The sequence below is a fragment of the Bicyclus anynana genome, chromosome 7 (genome assembly GCF_947172395.1).
Source record: "Bicyclus anynana chromosome 7, ilBicAnyn1.1, whole genome shotgun sequence".
In the NCBI taxonomy this organism is placed as follows: domain Eukaryota; kingdom Metazoa; phylum Arthropoda; class Insecta; order Lepidoptera; family Nymphalidae; genus Bicyclus; species Bicyclus anynana.
The window spans coordinates 10,840,682-10,856,807 of NC_069089.1; the positions used below are offsets into that span (position 1 = coordinate 10,840,682).

At 41.0% G+C, this 16,126-nt stretch overlaps 1 protein-coding gene across 7 annotated transcripts in view; it reads right to left on the bottom strand.

Moving 5' to 3' along the window:
• LOC112048584 (afadin) overlaps nt 1-16,126 on the bottom strand; it is an 87,882-nt gene that overhangs the window by 4,002 nt on the left and 67,754 nt on the right. For all 7 annotated transcript variants that reach the window (XM_052882688.1, XM_052882689.1, XM_024086174.2 and 4 more), the window contains 13 exons: nt 15,453-15,570; nt 12,422-12,662; nt 12,028-12,168; nt 9,323-9,428; nt 8,054-8,586; nt 7,581-7,738; nt 6,755-6,914; nt 6,423-6,540; nt 5,409-5,588; nt 4,602-4,918; nt 3,380-3,509; nt 1,812-1,921; nt 338-473 (listed from right to left, as the gene is read on the bottom strand). In XM_052882688.1, the coding sequence (XP_052738648.1) occupies nt 338-473; nt 1,812-1,921; nt 3,380-3,509; nt 4,602-4,918; nt 5,409-5,588; nt 6,423-6,540; nt 6,755-6,914; nt 7,581-7,738; nt 8,054-8,586; nt 9,323-9,428; nt 12,028-12,168; nt 12,422-12,662; nt 15,453-15,570 (2,448 nt within the window). The remainder of the gene's footprint in view (nt 1-337; nt 474-1,811; nt 1,922-3,379; nt 3,510-4,601; nt 4,919-5,408; nt 5,589-6,422; nt 6,541-6,754; nt 6,915-7,580; nt 7,739-8,053; nt 8,587-9,322; nt 9,429-12,027; nt 12,169-12,421; nt 12,663-15,452; nt 15,571-16,126) is intronic.

Sequence of the window (16,126 nt, forward strand, 5' to 3'; positions counted from 1 at the left end):
TAATATTAGTTTGACATATCAAGTAACATTGTGACGTCACAAAATGGACGACAGCGTTTTTGAAGTTTAATTTTTTTTAATAAATACATGATTTTTTAATTAAATTTCATAAGAAATCATTAACTTTTATTAATTGATTGCGATATATTTCGGACCCTTATTCCATGTACTATACGAAATTATTATTATTTATATGAAATTTGATATGAGCCAACTATTACTGAGCTGAGTATCATCAAAGTGTGTTCAATCAATGAATGAGTCTTGATAGTTGAGGTCCTCGTGTCGTGGTACGAGAGTGGGTCGGATGTGGTCGCTAGTACGTCTTTTCACGTACCTTGTCCTTGGGCGTAGACTGTTCGCCCGACTCCAGCGCGAACATCTTCATTTTCTCTTTAAAAGAGAGTTGTTCTGGGATGGGCGCGGCTGGCGCGCGCGCTTGCGCCTCTGCCAACCGACGCGTTCGGGGATCCCTATAAATAAATGTTGTTAGGACAAGACATTCGATTCGGCGGTTGACACAGGCTAGTTGACACTTTTTTTTAATGGTCTTAAATAGTTCATTACCATTCTACAAGACTGAAAATATTTTTTTCATATTTTTTCAAGACGTGATTACATGAAAATTTTAGTTATTAAATACACAATACAATACAATTGACAATACGAGCCAAAACGCATGTCGGCCATGACAGTCTATTCATTAACAATTACTTCGACATTTAGTACATTAAGTGTGTGTGTGTGTGTACGCTTTAATCCGAATACAATTATATTTACAGAAAAACTGCGAGACATTTTTTGTAGACAATTTTATGAGGAACAATTTTTATAATAACCTCTATTGACCTCCAGGCGATATATTTGCGAAAAACTGATTTTCGTGACGTTTGTAACTTTTTTGGCCGGCACGAATTCGATGTCGATTTCTCACATCTTCATAAAAACACCATAATAAAGGTGTATATTCAGCTCAGTAGGAATTTTTCCCCAGATTGGAGTTTAAAATGCCTAAAACTTCTAATTTAAATCCCTGCATTTAATGCAGAGATTTAAATTAAATTCTAAAGAGATGAACAAATATTGTATGGAGCTTTCATATGTTGATTATTATTTTTTGTTATATGGTAGTTACATATTTTATTATAAAAAGAAAAATATCCTATGACTTTTTTATTAATTTTAATAGTAAGTCTGAAATGGTTCATCTCCTTTAATACAAATTGTTTATTATAATTAAATGTCAAATGAAGCGTTATAGTAAATACTTATATTATAAATGCGAAATTGAGGTGTTGTTTATTACTATTTTAGAAATTATTTCACCATTGCAAGCTACATTATTACACAGGGTGCTCGGGAGTATTTCCCATAACCTCAAGGTGTTGACGAGTCCCCTTATAGGAGCCGAACTGCATACTATTTTCTTTAAACTAAAAAATAGAAACTTTTTATGATTTCATACAAAGTAATTCAAACAATTCGGACTATCCATGTAACAGGCGCCTCTATCTATCCTTGCATTTTAAAATACGTCAAACTTGGCTACGTCATAATAGTCGTCACGTTATATAAGGATGCGTATAAGAATGCGATCTATTTACAAAAGAAATATTATTTACTCCGAAAATGTTAATTTTAGAACACATATTCCTTGAACATTTTTAATTAATTTTCGGTAAAGAATATAACCCCGTCATAAGTTATAGGAAATACTCCCGAGCACCCTGTATAGGTTAATTTTAATCCCCGTACTCGTACGGGCCACGGAGTCGGCAAGTAACAAAGCCGAGTACGGTAGCGCAGCGTACCTGTACACCTCCTGCGCGCCGATGACGCCGGGCGTGTGCGCGGCGGGCAGCGACGCGCTGGCCGGTGACGCGGGGCCCGCCAGCATGCTCTCCGCCTCCTCGATGAACCGCTGTGGAGATATAAACGTTATAATAGGGATGATGATAGTATTTTAAATTGTATATAAATTAAGAGTATGATAATAGTAAAGCAATTTTGTAAAAGATACCCTATCTGGGATCATTACTTTCGGAGCTACAGGGATTTAAAGGGTCAGATTTGCGGCGCTGCCGCGGATCCCTGAAAAACGCCTCATACAAAATGGTACGAATTAATGACGTCGTAGATACATAATTATCGAAGGATTTGTTTGTTCAACCAAAATTACTAATATCTTTGTTATTTGTGCGTTTGTGTTTATAGTTCAAATATTAAAAAATGACACATTTAATGTAAGTAAGCTAAAACTGTATGAATTTTCATCTAATTACGATAAAAGATTTATAACAGATTTTGAAATTTTATAATCTTATTTATTTTGGAAATAAATATCTTTGCTTTTTATGTATAAATTAGTTAACATTGACCTTATTTACCCGAATGTATCATAAAAATCAATATATTCAGACCTAGTCATCATCCCCATTACAGTAGAACCCGTTTAATACGACTTAGTAGGGACTGAACTAAAAACGCGTCTTAGACGGAAAAGCGTATTATACGAGATAGTGAAAAATATAACGACTAATGTACACACATAGTTATAAAAATTAGTGTATTGGGTGTACCTAATTTGCTACTTAAAGTAATCACTTGTTTGTCGTTTGCTGTCAGGGTCTTTCAGTTCTGTAAGATATCATGTATTAGTCTAGTCCTGCAACCTTGTTTAAGGACCTTTATGATGTCCTGTTCTATCTGTTGTAATTTATTTGTCGTATTTGGAATTACACGTGTGTGACATGTAGGCGTATTAAACGTGATGACGAATCGTATTAAGCGTTAGGAAATGTATTAAAACATGTCTCAAGTTGTAGAGACTGACATAAAATGACGTATTATGCGAGAAATCGTTTTAAGCGTGATCGTCTTAAGCGGGTTCTACTGTATTTACATACAATAATTTATAAAAAGCAGTCAATTGTTACGGTCAACTCGGATCGACCATGATCTTGTAAAGCTAGATCAAAGAGTAAATTGTATATGAATAGATATTTGAGCGGAGCAACAGTTTAATCTTTGCGCATAATATGATGGAATAAAGGCAACACAAGGAGTAAACTTGTTCATAAACATTATTTTCCTCTTTAAATTATTAGGTAATTTTAGTTATTTCTATTACTTTAACTCATGTTTGGCTTATGTAAATACTCGTATGTGACATAATTTATACATATTATATACATAATGTATATCATGTTATATGTATGTATAATGTATATTGTACATAATTATGTATATTTATACGTAGTTAATTTTGGTATATTTATTTATTTGTTTTACATGATGTGCACATCCGGGAGTGACACAAGCAAATCCGGAATTCACGTGGCCAAGACAAATTTCATATTGTAAGATATTATATACTCACATCAGGGTCCTCTCTAGCGTTCGGCGCGGGCGGGTCGAGAGGCGGCGGGGAGGAGGCGGGCGGCGCGGGCGGCGCAGCGGCACGCTCGTGGAACGACACGCGCTTGTCGCGACTGCTGCTCACTGGAGATCTGTGTATACGTCATGAGGGGTGTTAGTGACAAGTGTCTGCATTGTCAACGACACGTCTTGTGAAGAGAAAAGACATCAACAATCAATTTGCGACAGAATCGAAAAGGGAATATCGTCCTCTCTTTCGTTGCAATGGGACGAAAGAGAGGACGATATTCCCTATGCCTTGAAAAGTCTGTTAAAACAAAGAGATAATTATGATTCCAATTAAATAATCTAGAAATGCCAACCAACAGCGTAGATTCAAAGAGAACATAATTATGTATATGAAAATACTAGCGTATGCAAAGGACTTTGTCCGTGTAGAAATTGCTTTTTTTTTACAATTTATGTCTTTAAACTGGCAAAAGTTTTAAACCGACACTGTCACAAAATCCGTTCTATACGGACCGTCTACTATAGTATGCGCATTATCATCTGAGTCGTCCGGTCATAAAAGTCAAAAAAGATAGGAATGTGCAGCGCGCCTACCTGCGCACCCTAATTATCGATAAACGGCTACCTGCGCACGTGCTAATGATGAGTCAATAATGATTTGGACGATTCTGATTGGTCGGTTTCTAATGTAATTGCATTGCGTATTTTTTTTGCTATAAATGTGTTTACTGCAATTAAATAAATACATTCATGTGTTACTCGTTGCGCACTATGGATACTAATATATAATAAATTTGGCAGAAGACGAAGATTCTGATGATGAAGACTCAGATGAAGATTAATTTTATTTAGTTAATAATTATATAATATGAAATATGTATTATATTAAATCAAATATTGTTAATTTTTTTAATTTTGTGAACAAAATACGATAATAAACTTTACTTATCGATAATATGTCTTTCATTGTTACACCCTTCACTAGACGGCTCCATAAGACCCATAAGTGCAAGCGAGATAGATATAGAGAAATGATTTATGGCCCTAAGACTCAGTTGTTAATGCTATTAGTATAACCATAAATTACTTTCCTGACAAATTTCATCTTTGTACGTCAAGCGGTTTTCGAGATTTTATAGATAATATGTATATAGATTAGGTGGTACAAAGTCTACCTGGTTAACTAGTATTAGTATACATGAGTCATGACTTACTGTGGCGGCGGCGCTGGCGCGTGTTCCTGGTGATGCGTGGCAGCGGGCGCGTGCGCAGAGTGCGGCGCGTGCGGTGCGTGCGGTGCGTGCCCAGTATGCGGGGCGTGCGCGGCGTGCGGTGCGTGCGACACCAGCTGCGAGTGCGAGCCGTCGAGCGCGCGCCGCCCCGCCATCACCGCGAAGGACGATCCTCGCTCGGGCGGGGGCGGCGCGCCGGCGACTTCACCCGCCGGCCCGCCCGCACTGGCGCCCGATAGCGACAAGTTGCTCACGCTGGCCGACACTTCGGACATGCGCGTCGTCTCCGACATTGTGTTCTGTTGATATCATCATGCAGATAAATGCAAATATTATATACTGGTATCTCGCCAAACATATAGTCGTTGTAGTAAGGAGTTTCGTACAAAGAATATTGTATGCCTACGAGTTAAGGACATAATATCGTCTTGAGGAAAGGATGTCACCTTGTCGACTAATAGCAACTGAATCGAATATTAATTGATTATGAAACACGGCTAAAACTCACGTGATATTACGTCGGAGTATGCCCGACTAGTTTCGAACCCATACGGAATCGAATATATCGCCTATTATATCGTCCCATCGCAACGAAAGAGACAAAGCGATATTTCCAAGTATGTCGACCGACAATAGGGGTTTTGGCCAGTATTGTCAATCTAGTAGAACGATAATGAACAATTTAAGACACTTTTAAAAAAGTGTCAACTAGCCTATTGTCGCTCTCGTCACGAGATAATATCGTTAGATATTTGATATATGTGGTACGGGTCTATAACCCTAACGTACCGTGTGCGTCGAGTACCCGTTGGTGAGCTCTGGCCGCGGCGCGCTCTTGAGGATGGACTTGGGCGGCGCGGGCGCTCGCACCTCGCGCGCATCCCGCACGTCCCGCTCCTCGCGCACGTCCGGCTCCGGGGACGGACTCTCCGCCTCCTCCCCGCCACCCTCCCTTTCCCCTGCTTCGTCCTGTAAAACCATGCCTCTATTATATAACGGCTGTAACATTACAATATTTTACATTCACAGTATAAATCATTCAACATTGACATTTTCTCAAACATGCTTGGAAATTTGAGCATTATTTTGAGAACCTTCTTAAGGCCGCTGCAGTATTGTAGTATTTCTTGTTTGTACATTACTGCAGGATTGTTGGAATAAAAAGAAAGAAAACACATTCAACAGAGTGATTTATACTCTGTTATGCATACATAACAGAGTGATCTGATGCTTATACTATTTGGGTTTTGATCTTGACACGTCCACGCGGATGAGTCATACTCTACAATTAGTGTTATGTTAAAAGGCTTTAATATGTGTGGCACAATTTTAAAATGAACGTTTTGACAGAACCTTGAAAAAGAAGCATTATGCATGAACCAAGCAATGTAAAGTCGTTATAGCCCAGTGGATATGACCTCTGCCTCCGATTCCGGAGGATGTGGGTTCGATTCCGGTCCGGGGCATGCACCTCCAACTTTTGAGTTGTGTGCATTTTAAGAAATCAAATAACACGTGTCTCAATCGGTGAAGAAAAACATCGTGAGGAAACCTGCATACCAGAAAAATATCTTAATTCTCAGCGTGTGTGAAGTTTGCCAATCCGCATTGGGCCAGCGCGGTGGACTATTGGCCTTACCCCTCAACCTATACTCGAGCTCAGCAGTGAGCCGAATATAGGTTGATGACGACGACGACGACAAGCAATGTTGGTGCTTTGTATATTTTTTCGTATCACATTCACTAGCTCCCCAAGAGCAGCGTGCGTAAAGATGTTTCAGTTCAAAAAGCAAAGCATATAACCTGGTGCATGGTGGCGCGCCGCTCGAAGTCCCGCTCCAGCTGCAGCGCGCGCAGCTGCTGGTTCTGCACCGGCGTGCGCGCGCCGCCCAGCGACACCAGCTGCGCGATGGCCGCGTCCCTGCGACATGCGGCTCTACGTGACTCTCAACATCATCATTATCCTCAGACCAATTATTCTACAGGACCTGCCTCACTAGACATTTCTTTTCTGTCAAAGTATATCAGTTAGCCCTTGACTACAATCTCACCTGATGGTAAGTGATGATGCAGTCTAAGATGGAAGCGGGCTAACTTGTTAGAAGGAAATAAAACACAGTCTGTGCAAGTGTTACCTGCGGGCGCGCGCAGCCTGTCGGCGCGCCTCCGCCTGTCGCTCGCGCTCCTCGCGCTGCCACGGGTTGTGCGCGGGCGGCCGCGCGCGCTCGCCCGCCGCGCCGCCCACCGGGTACACCGACACCGCCGGCGGCTCCGACGCGCTCGCCAGGTATCGCTCTATCAATACAATATTATTTATATATTTTTTTACGTACGTCCACATATTAATCAATACTATACAGATGGAGCGTACGGAACACGATGGTGTCGCAGCCGCTCCAAATACAAAATTCAAAAAGTAATACATTCTCGAGTCAGTACGACACGAACCGTCGCATCAGTAATTTTCAATATTATTTAAGAAAAATGGCTGGTTTTAAATATTTTAAAAACAGTTCAAAATACCTAAAGAAATTTTATTGATTTATTATTGATTATTATATTAATTTACGTAATTGTTAACTTTTGAAATACAAATACGAACCCTAAAACTAGGAAAACGGTAGATAACTGACTGTAGGCCCAATAATTGGACCATTGGCATTGCCTTCAAAGTGATCAATAGACATATATTATTATATATTTTATTTCGCTTATTAGTTTTATGCGTACGTTTGAATTTCAGAAGTCAGTAGTATTTTAAAATTTTTTAGGTTTAATTTGAATTTATTCAGTAGTTTCAGTAGCCCGGTCAAAAAATACCATCACATTTTGCATATACTCGATTTAGAAGTTTGGAAACCTCTGCTCTACATGAAGCGCTAGAATGTAGGTTTTTTGATATTTCTGGCCAGGCTATAATATTGAGTATTAGCTATTGTTTAGAATACAAAACTTAATTACCATCATCGGGCTGCGCGCTTGAGGTAGGAGGTTGTCCCTGCTGCAAGTATTGGTCGTCCATCTCAGTTTCAGACCTTCTCATCTCCGAACCGGGTTTGGGTGCAACAGGCGGTTGCGATCTTTGTGGAGACGGCGGCCCGGGCGGATGCCAGTCGTATCTGTCAATTTTTTTTTTTTTAAATAAATATACTCAAACAATACACATCACTATCTAGCCCCAAAGTAAGCATACAGAGTAGCTTGTGTTGTGGGTACTAAGTTAGTTGATATTATAATATTCATAAACATTTATATACTACATATAAATACTTATATAATGTATAAATACACACAGACACTGGAAAAAACCCATGTTCAAAAATATTTTCCAGTTGTGGGTATCGAACCCACGTGAATACTGGCGGCCCGAGACCGTGAAGTTTGAAAGTCTAAACAAGAGGATAATGATGATGAGGAACAAAATAAAAACAAACCTTTGCGATTGCGCTGGTTGGTTGTGATAACCCTGAGCGGGAGACTGTGATGAGTGCATGTACTGCGAGTGCATGTTCAAGTGCATGCCCTGCGGCAACTGCGGCGAGTAGTGCGCGTTGGTGTGCACATGCATCGGCCCTTGGCTCGGCGCGGCTGCATGCACGTGCATGGGCCCTTGTCCCGGCTGCGCTGCGGCGTGCACGTGCATGGGCGGTTGATTCTGCTGTGCCGCATGCACGTGCCCTTGGTTTGGTTGCACGTGCATCAGGTTTGGGTTAGACGCGCTTGTGTGCATGTGCATGGCGTTCGGGCTCGGCTGCGCGCCCATGTGAGGATGCGCCGTGTTCGCCTTCTGCTGCAACTGCAACTGTTGCAACTGCTGCTGTTGTAACTGCTGCTGTTGCAATTGTTGCTGCTGGTGGTGTTGCTGGAGTTGTTGTTGCTGGTACTGTTGTTGCTGCTGTCGTCTCGTCACTTCTTCAGACATTTCCGCTAGTTTGGCCGCTCGGACACTCGCTGCGTTGGCTTGAGCCTGTGAATGATAGCAATATAATTTAATATTTATACCAATAGGATAATTTATAGAGGGCGAATGGTAGGTGACTAACATTAACAAGGTAAATAGAAATGTTGGATGGGTATGGCTCAGCCGAACATTCCTGGACCATATCCAGGATATTCTCATTAAAGGCTTGGTCAAAAGTACTCTAATAAGACAAAATTGTATGAATGCGCGTTTTTGCTTCAACCATCGGAAATAGACTGTCGTAACACAGTGTGCCTGCAAACGCCGCGAGCGCCCTCTCTCCCCTTACCCCGCGACGCGCGCTCGAAGCGAGGTGAAAACAATGTTGCCTGCTTATTTAACAAAGTTCTCGGCAACAATACTATACATTTTTTAATTTTCAAAGCGTTTGTAGAAAGATAATCGATGTGCTACATGGCTACAGGCGATGTTCCCTGCCTATCCCTACTACTAGGAATGAGACGGGATGATATGTATGTAAGTAATATTCAATACAAGAGATATCGCAGTCAATAGGTGTTGCAGACATTCGTAATGTACATAATATACAATAAAATGCACCGTTTTAACTATGATTCTACTAAACTATAAGTGAATCCACTCGCTTCCAAAATACAGTCACAGCTAGTTTAAGATGACAGGGACAACAACTCGATTACAGTGTTGAAAATTATTATTTAAAATAAATAAATTTTGTTTTTTTTAATTAAACGCAAAAGTTTTCTTTTTCTCTTCACCCTACCTGGTGTTGCAGGTTGGCAGCGTCTGGAGATTGCTCGCTGTTGGAGGCGGCGAAGTGCGCCGACTGAGGCCGGCCGCTGCCCGTGGAACTGCGTAGCGAAGACCATCTGTCAAATTAAATTCAATGAATTAATTTATTTTAAGTAGGCTTAGTTTACAAGCATTTAAGTTAAGTCAAATTTGTCTATTTGTAGTCACTAAACAACTGGATCGGAAGGTAGATTTACCGAGAATACTCAACTCAATAGTTGCCCTTAAAATAGTGTTACGAACTAGGGTTCGAGGATTTGGAATTAATCACCTGGTGACTCGTATGAGACTTTATTCCACTCCTTAATCCAAGTATCTATACATACTTTCAAACGTAGGCAATTCGTAGTCCGAAATCGTAGCTGAGTTCACTATAGTTCACTTGTGTCGCTGGCAACATTTGATGTTCACTTTATTTCGTTTCGAAGTTAACTGCCGTCGTCTCTGATAATCTGATCGTCCGCTCCGACGCGTATTTATACCCATCAGAATCAGTACCATTGTACATAAACGTCCACACGCTTGTTGTTGATTCCAAAAAATTCGGCGTAAACAAGGTCATAATCCTTTAGTATCTCAAATGGGTAAACAAACCCACATGGGCGAACGATTATAAGCCCAATGTCTGTAGTAATAGGGATCTCCGTAACTATAGTATTGGTTTCATTATACCGTTTTTATTTTATTGAGCACTACTATAGTATGCGCGTTATCATCTGAGTCGTCCGGTCATAAAAGTCAAAAAAGATAGGAATGTGCAGCGCGCCTACCTGCGCACCCTAATTATCGATAAACGGCTACCTGCGCACGTGCTAATGATGAGTCAATAATGATTTGGACGATTCTGATTGGTCGGTTTCTAATGTAATTGCATTGCGTATTTTTTTTGCTATAAATGTGTTTACTGCAATTAAATAAATACATTCATGTGTTACTCGTTGCGCACTATGGATACTTTATTTTCTAACGTTGATCTGAAGAAATTACATGGCGATATTAGCCCTCAAGCTCGAACACTGATTCACAACGTATTCCTGTTTCTCAATGAATTGAAAAGTGATCCGAATAAAGTGGCTTCTCTAAATTTCAACAAACCACGTGAAATGGCCGCATTTGTTTGTGGTGTGAGCAGAGCGACAGTGGACCGAATCAAGACGGAAGTATCACAATCAGGCAGTACCTGTATACCAAGAACAAATTTTAAGAAACCACAAACCGTCACTAATATTGACGATTTTGATAAAAGTGTGTTGAAGCGAACTGTAGCTTCATTTTATGAGAATGGAGAGTATCCATCCGTGGCGAAAATTTTAGAAAAATTCCGTGAACAATTACCCGATTTTAAATGCGGCAACACTTCAATGAGAATACTACTGAAGGAGGTTGGGTTCCAGTATAAGAAAAATAGCGAAGGACGTAAATATTTAATGGAAAGAACTGATATTGTTTGTGCTAGAATGGACTTTTTAAGGAAATTGGATTTACTTAGAAGAACTAACGATCAGCGACCACGTTTCTATCTAGACGAAACATGGATTAATCAAAACCATGCAAGAAAGAGGATGTGGCTTGGAAGCAACGATGAAGGAGGTTTCAAGAATCAGCCTGTGGGAAAAGGCCAAAGATTAATAGTTTGCCATGCGGGTTCTGCAAGGACTGGCTTCGTTCCAGATGCGAAGCTAATATTTAAAGCGGTGAAATCAAAGGATGCTGATTACCACACAGAAATGGATGGCGAAACATATATGGCATGGTTTTCCGAATTCCTGAATCTACTTGAAGAGCCCTCAGTTATAATTGTCGATAACGCAAGCTATCATTCGATACAGTTGGAAAAGATACCCACAAGAAACACGAGGAAAGCTGAAATTCAAGAATGGTTGACAAAGAAAAAGATTCCATATTCCAGCAACGAAATTATTGAAGAATTAATAAGAAAAGTAAAAGCCAGTAACCCGCAGAAGGTCTACGCTTTAGACCATCTGGCAAATGAACGAGGTCATGAAGTAATAAGGCTCCCTCCATATCACTGTCAATATAACCCAATAGAATTAATTTGGGCACAAGTAAAGGGAGAAGTTGCGAAGAATAATAATACCTTCAAGATAGCAGATGTCGAAAATCACCTCCACCGAGCCATAGAAAATGTCACACGAGAAGACTGGGCCAAATGTGTTAGGCATGCCGAAGAACTTCAAAACAAAGATTTACAAAAAGCTCTAATTAGAGATCACGCGCCGCTTATAATAAATTTGGCAGAAGACGAAGATTCTGATGATGAAGACTCAGATGAAGATTAATTTTATTTAGTTAATAATTATATAATATGAAATATGTATTATATTAAATCAAATATTGTTAATTTTTTTAATTTTGTGAACAAGATACGATAATAAACTTTACTTATCGATAATATGTCTTTCATTGTTACACCCTTCACTAGACGGCTCCATAAGACCCATAAGTGCAAGCGAGATAGATATAGAGAAATGATTTATGGCCCTAAGACTCAGTTGTTAACGCGCGTACTATAACTAGAAATTTATGAAATTTTCATATATTAGGAATTATAAATATACACAAGACGTTATGTCTAAATCTCCTCTCCTGTTTAGAGAGGCCTGGTCTCTGCAATGGGCAAAAATAAAAATAGGTTGATCATGATGATGGTGATACCTGTCCTGCAGCGGCTGGTGGTGGAGGGGCGCGTGCACGGAAGACAGGTTCTGGTAGAAGGAGTCGCTCTGCGCGGACAGGTTGTGGCTGCTGCGCGACTTGTGCGCCCACGCGCCGCCCGCCGCGCTCCCGGACATGTTGCTGGTAGCAAATAAACTTCATTAAAACACGCGCGATTGTCGACCAATAGCGCCGAACCGGAAATATTGCTTTCTTTTTCGCGTCCTACTGCAACGAAAATGTAATATTTTCAGTTCGGCCACTATTGATCAACTGTCTTTTTCTCTTCACGATTATGTCGTGTCGCGCATCATAGGTCTGCTGCAGTGCTCATGAAAAGAACCTCAGGCCAAGTGTGTGCAAGCTGAGGCGCTTCTATACTTATGTAACATACCTCGTGGACAGCGGCGTGTGCGCGGCTTGAGGCGAGAGCGCGTTGGGCGGAGGCGGCTGGTGCGCGAGGTGCGAGGACGAGGCGTGCGAGGCGAGCGAGGCGGGCGAGGCGGGCGACAGCGGCGACGCGAGCGGCGCGTGGTGCAGCGCCGGCGTGCTCTTGCTGGGCTTCACGGGCTCAGCGGCCAGGCGGGACGGCAGGTCGCGCTCCGACGCGCGTCGCGTCGCGCCTCCTCCGGCGCCTATCATTCATACATGTCTTCAGTAAATCGGCCTTTCAAATGTAAATGAAACTAAGTGCTAAAACGAATTTCTTTAACATACATTAATACAGTGAAAAACTATATCTAAAAAACGAGTATTTCAGTGGAAATGTAATACAATTACTGAACATTATACTTAAACAGGGTGTCTCGTAGAGGTCCCTTTGGTCACCATAGAGATTTTTCAAAACTATTCAAATTAATTTTATATGATGGTAGTGTATCATTTGCGTTTTATCCCTTAATTACGGGACACCCTGTATAGTTATTTATATTTACAATACAGAAAATAACGACTGAAACTAGAACTATGAAATACGTACGTTATATCAGTACCTATACAATTGTTTATACAGTTATGTGCATTTAAGATTGCCTTAAAATAAATTACAGAAAGTATAAAGTGCGCTATAAATTAAATTAAAAAAACGCAAATATAATAATGAGTAAATAAAAGAAAACACCGTAACGAACTTCACAATATTTTAATAGAAATTCGCAAATAAAGCTGGAACTGGATGCATGCTAGAAAAAATGTAAATAAAAAGATACGGGAAGCCGTGCGTATATAACACACCTATTTCATGCTCGGTGTGTGAGTCGGCTTACGCGAGGGGGGCTGATGCCGCTGGTCGGCGCCCGAGCGGGCCGTGTGCTGTGTGTCGCGGTCGCAGGCGCTGCTGACGTCGGGACAGCTCTGCACTGACGCGACCCACTCACTCGCACTAGTATCGTCGCATACACTGTGCGATAAGTCCAAAGATGACACGTGTTTGCGTTCAATTGTGACTCTTCCGTTGGTAGACAGACATTCACTTATTTTCTTCAGACTCTCGCTTCTAATTAATTCGTTGCTTCTATCGGTCCGCTGTGCGACTGAGCTCTCGCTTGAATGATTAGATTTCAATATTATGTTTTCTAGTGTGATCGTTTTTGGTTTCTTGTCGATGATTTCGTTAAAAACGTAACTACCAGTGGTAGAAACGTTCGGATCGGTGTGATCTTCGGATGGCAAATTCGGAATTTCGAATTCGTTGCCTTGGGCTAGCGTGTCCTCGCTTCCGCGGGATCCGAATTTGGACCAATCCTCGAGCTGAATGAGTATACTTTTTACTTCGTCCTCCGACATTTTGTCGGATTTAGTGCTCGTGTCGGTTTTATCGTGTTCGTATAGTATATTTGCTAAACTGGCACTCGTCGGCAAATTGTTCGTGTTACATATCTCCGGTTTGACTCCTCCGCTTAGATTAGGGCTCGATTGACAGTTACGTTTATAGTTCTTCACACAGTACTTGAGATTAATTTGATTGAAATGCTTCGTTAACGCTTTAACTTTGCCGAATGCGGGTCGGTACTCGTCAGGAGACTTCCAAGATTTTTTTTCGACATCATCTAACATAACGGCAATTTCCGCTGGATTACTGGATACTTTTTTATAGTGAATCATATCGTTCGACAGATCTTCAATAGATTCCGATGTCGATATGGACGGACCGTCGGTATCGTCAGATTTGCTCGACAATGACTTGGTAACGGAAAACAACGTTTTCCTAAGACGCGAGTGAATCATATCTATGTTATTACATTCCCGTTTTAGATTAAGGCTCAAGTCCTTTTTACTGGTGATGCGAGTTTTTTCATTAGAGCGCACAGGTGAATTCGGGGTCTGGCAGGTGGCGTCTACAGTTTTCGGTTTCCTTTCATCGGGATTATCTAACGAGAGCGTGGGAAGTATCCTGCGTATTTTGGGAGTGGCCACTTTATTGTGAACTCCGTCGCTTTCGAATATAACCGGATCGTAATTCGGCTCGTCTATATACGGTATCTGTTGCGTCTCCGGCTGCGGCGTGCGGCAACACTCGCACGCACTCACGCACTCATCCACGCCCGTGCATCTTCCCCTGTAATCGTCTTCTTTCGTGCGATAATTGAATAAATCTAACGTGAGTTTAGTGTCTATCGGTTTCATCTCAGGTGGTAAGCAGATGGCTTCTCCGCTTTCGCTGGACTGGTCGTAGTTAACCGGTGGCTCGAGGATGGGCGGTGGCACGTGCGTGTCTAGCGACAACGTGTCGCACGAGTCTTGTGCGTCCACATCTTCACAGGTGAACGTGAATATCGGTATCTGAGGTGGGGGTAAAATAGCATCCTTGAGCTCCAATGGACACCCCGGTGTGTCCGGTGATAGGTCTTCCTGCAACTGATTGTTTTCCCGATCCAATGTAATGATCAACCTAGGGATGGAACCATGATAGTGGGGAGGTCGGAAGTCCTCCGTCTCGTCTGTGCTAGACTCGGAAGACTCGTCCCTCAACGAAAGGCAACGATTTCGGAAAGAATGGCGTCCTTCACCTGGAATTAAATATAATTTTAACCCTAAATACTTGAGACTTACGATTTATTTCAAAAAGAAGCAGAAAACAAATCGACATAAACCATACCTGCAATAATTTCCCATAATATCCAAGAAATAAAATAAGATACCAACGCAGAAAATAAAACCGAAATTGCAAATAAAACTTTTTCAACTAAAACCAAAGGAAATCATAATATAACTATAACAAGGTCAGAAAGGTAAATTTGCCTGCGGTGACGAGCTCTGTGAGCGGCGAGGTGGGTTTCAACAACGCCGGGTGAGGGTTTGTGAACGTGCCAGAGTTGCGACTCGCTGGATCTTCATACTGCACTTCTTCGTCTAACAAATAAAACAACAATAATGATATAAATACGAATAAACATTTTTTACATTAAATATAGAAGATAACATACCTTGTCGTTGGTTGTAAGCGGGTTGATGCAAAAGTGTCGCCAGGCCATGCAGCACCGCACCTTGCTTCGCCACTTCCAGCGTGACCGTCGGGCCTGTTCGTACCAAATATTCCGCGGCCTACGGAAAGCATAACGAAAATAATATTAATTAAAAGTTTATGAATACCCTCGTAACTTTAATTTTAAATTTTCGATTTTAATTACCACCAATCAAGACAACTTGACTTTTCAAAAGTGCTTGTAAACTAAGCCTAATTGAAATAAATGAAATTTGAATTTGATAATAAAATTACAGTATTATATCTATACTTATAATAAATCTGTAGAGAGGTCAATTCTGTACATGAAATATATTTCCAAAATAACTATCAGGGGGTGATTAGTAATCGATACTGATGACAAAAATGCAATCAGTAAAATTTTTGTCTGTCTGTCTGTCTGTCTGTCTGTCTGTCTGTCTGTATGTTCTTTATAGAAACAAAAACTACTGGACGGATTTTAACGAAACTTGGTACAATTCTTCAACATACTCCTGGGCAGGTTATAGTATACTTTTCATTGCGCTACGATCAATAGGAGCAGAGCAGTGAAGAGAAATGTTGAGAAAACGGGAGAAGTTACTCAATTTTTTAAGCTTACGTCGCGTGTACAGCCTTAATGGTTAAAGCTACATA